The sequence below is a fragment of the Pristiophorus japonicus genome, chromosome 12, assembly GCF_044704955.1.
Source record: "Pristiophorus japonicus isolate sPriJap1 chromosome 12, sPriJap1.hap1, whole genome shotgun sequence".
In the NCBI taxonomy this organism is placed as follows: Eukaryota; Metazoa; Chordata; class Chondrichthyes; family Pristiophoridae; genus Pristiophorus; species Pristiophorus japonicus.
Genome location: NC_091988.1, coordinates 191,278,421 through 191,279,829, shown reverse-complemented (window position 1 = coordinate 191,279,829; position 1,409 = coordinate 191,278,421). Strand labels below are relative to the sequence as shown.

The 1,409-nt window shown below is 44.3% G+C and overlaps 1 protein-coding gene across 1 annotated transcript; it reads right to left on the bottom strand.

Annotated features, from left to right (window-relative positions):
- Positions 1–680: 680 nt before the first annotated feature.
- On the bottom strand, positions 681–999 carry LOC139277095 (large ribosomal subunit protein eL42-like). Its single transcript, XM_070895110.1, is given in 1 exon segment — positions 681–999. A coding segment is annotated over 1 exon segment (318 nt). The 3' UTR covers position 681.
- Positions 1,000–1,409: the final 410 nt, after the last annotated feature.

Below are 1,409 nucleotides of genomic sequence, written 5' to 3'. Positions count from 1 at the left end.
CCGCCACCCAGTTTAGTGTCATCCGCAAACTTGGAGAGATTACACTCAATTCCTTCATCTAAATCGTTAATGTATATTGTAAATAGCTGGAGTCCCAGCACTGAGCCCTGCGGCACTCCATTAGTCACTGCCTGCCATTCTGAAAAGGACCCGTTTATCTCGGCTCTCTGCTTCCTGTCTGCCAACCAGTTCTCTATCCACGTCAGTACATTACCCCCAATACCATGTGCTTTGATTTTGCACACCAATCTCTTGTACGGGACCTTGTCAAAAGCCTTTTGAAAGTCCAAATACACATCTACTGGTTCTCCCTTGTTCACTCTGCTAGTTACATCTTCAAAAAATTCCAGAAGGTTCGTTAAGCATGATTTCCCTTTCATAAATCCATGCTGACTTGGTCTGATCCTGTCACTGCTTTCCAAATGCGCTGCTATTTCATCCTTCATGATTGATTCCAACATTTTCCCCACTACTGATGTCAGGCTAACCGGTCTATAATTAGGTGGAAGTGAAAGATCCCATGGCACTATTTTGAAGAAGAGCATTGGAGTTATCCCCGGTATCCTGGCCAATATTTATACCTCATTCAACATCACTAAAACAGATGATCTGGGCATTTTTTTTTCGATTTTCATAATTTTTATTGTGAATCTGTACTTCAAAAATCGTCAAGTATGTAGCTTAGAACTGGATGACTTGACCCTTTCTCTTCTTGTCTCCTCCCAGCTCAAAGTGCTTGCACCTCTTGATGGCCAGCATTCCCTTGGAATGACAATTGGGCTCCACGCACTCCAACCTCAGCACAATCTTTGTGGTCTTGGCCTTCTTTCGGAATATAGGCTTTGCCTGTTCACCATAACCACTCTGCTTTCTGTCGTAACGCCTCTTACCCTGTGCGCATAAGGAGTCCTTTCCCTTCTTGTACTGGGCAAACTTGTGTGGCTAGTACTTGCGACATTTCTTTCAGTGTGTCCTATGGGTCTTTGGTACGTTGATCATCTTCCCGAGTCCGCACCGCGTGGAGAGCTCACATTGCTGTTTGTGGGAGCTTGCTGTGCTCAAATTGTCTGCCGCGTTTCCCACATTGCAACAGTGACAACACTCCAAAAGAACTTCATTGGCTGTAAAGCGCTTTGAGACGTCTGGTGGTCGTGAAAGGTGCTGTAAAAATGCAAGTCTTTCTTTCTTTAAAGAGAGGTTTCTTACCTGGTGGAAACCATTCTTTGATGGAATATTTTGTATGTCCATGCTGTGGTCCAGAAGATGGTGGCAATAAATTTTATGTTAAGTCACAGGCGTAAATTTTCACCTTCACCAGCTGGGCAGTAATCTGGCAGAGCGGTTCACCCGCTTACTTCCGTTGAAATGAACCGAATGAAAATAGCGCAGTTTCTGCGATAAGCAAGATA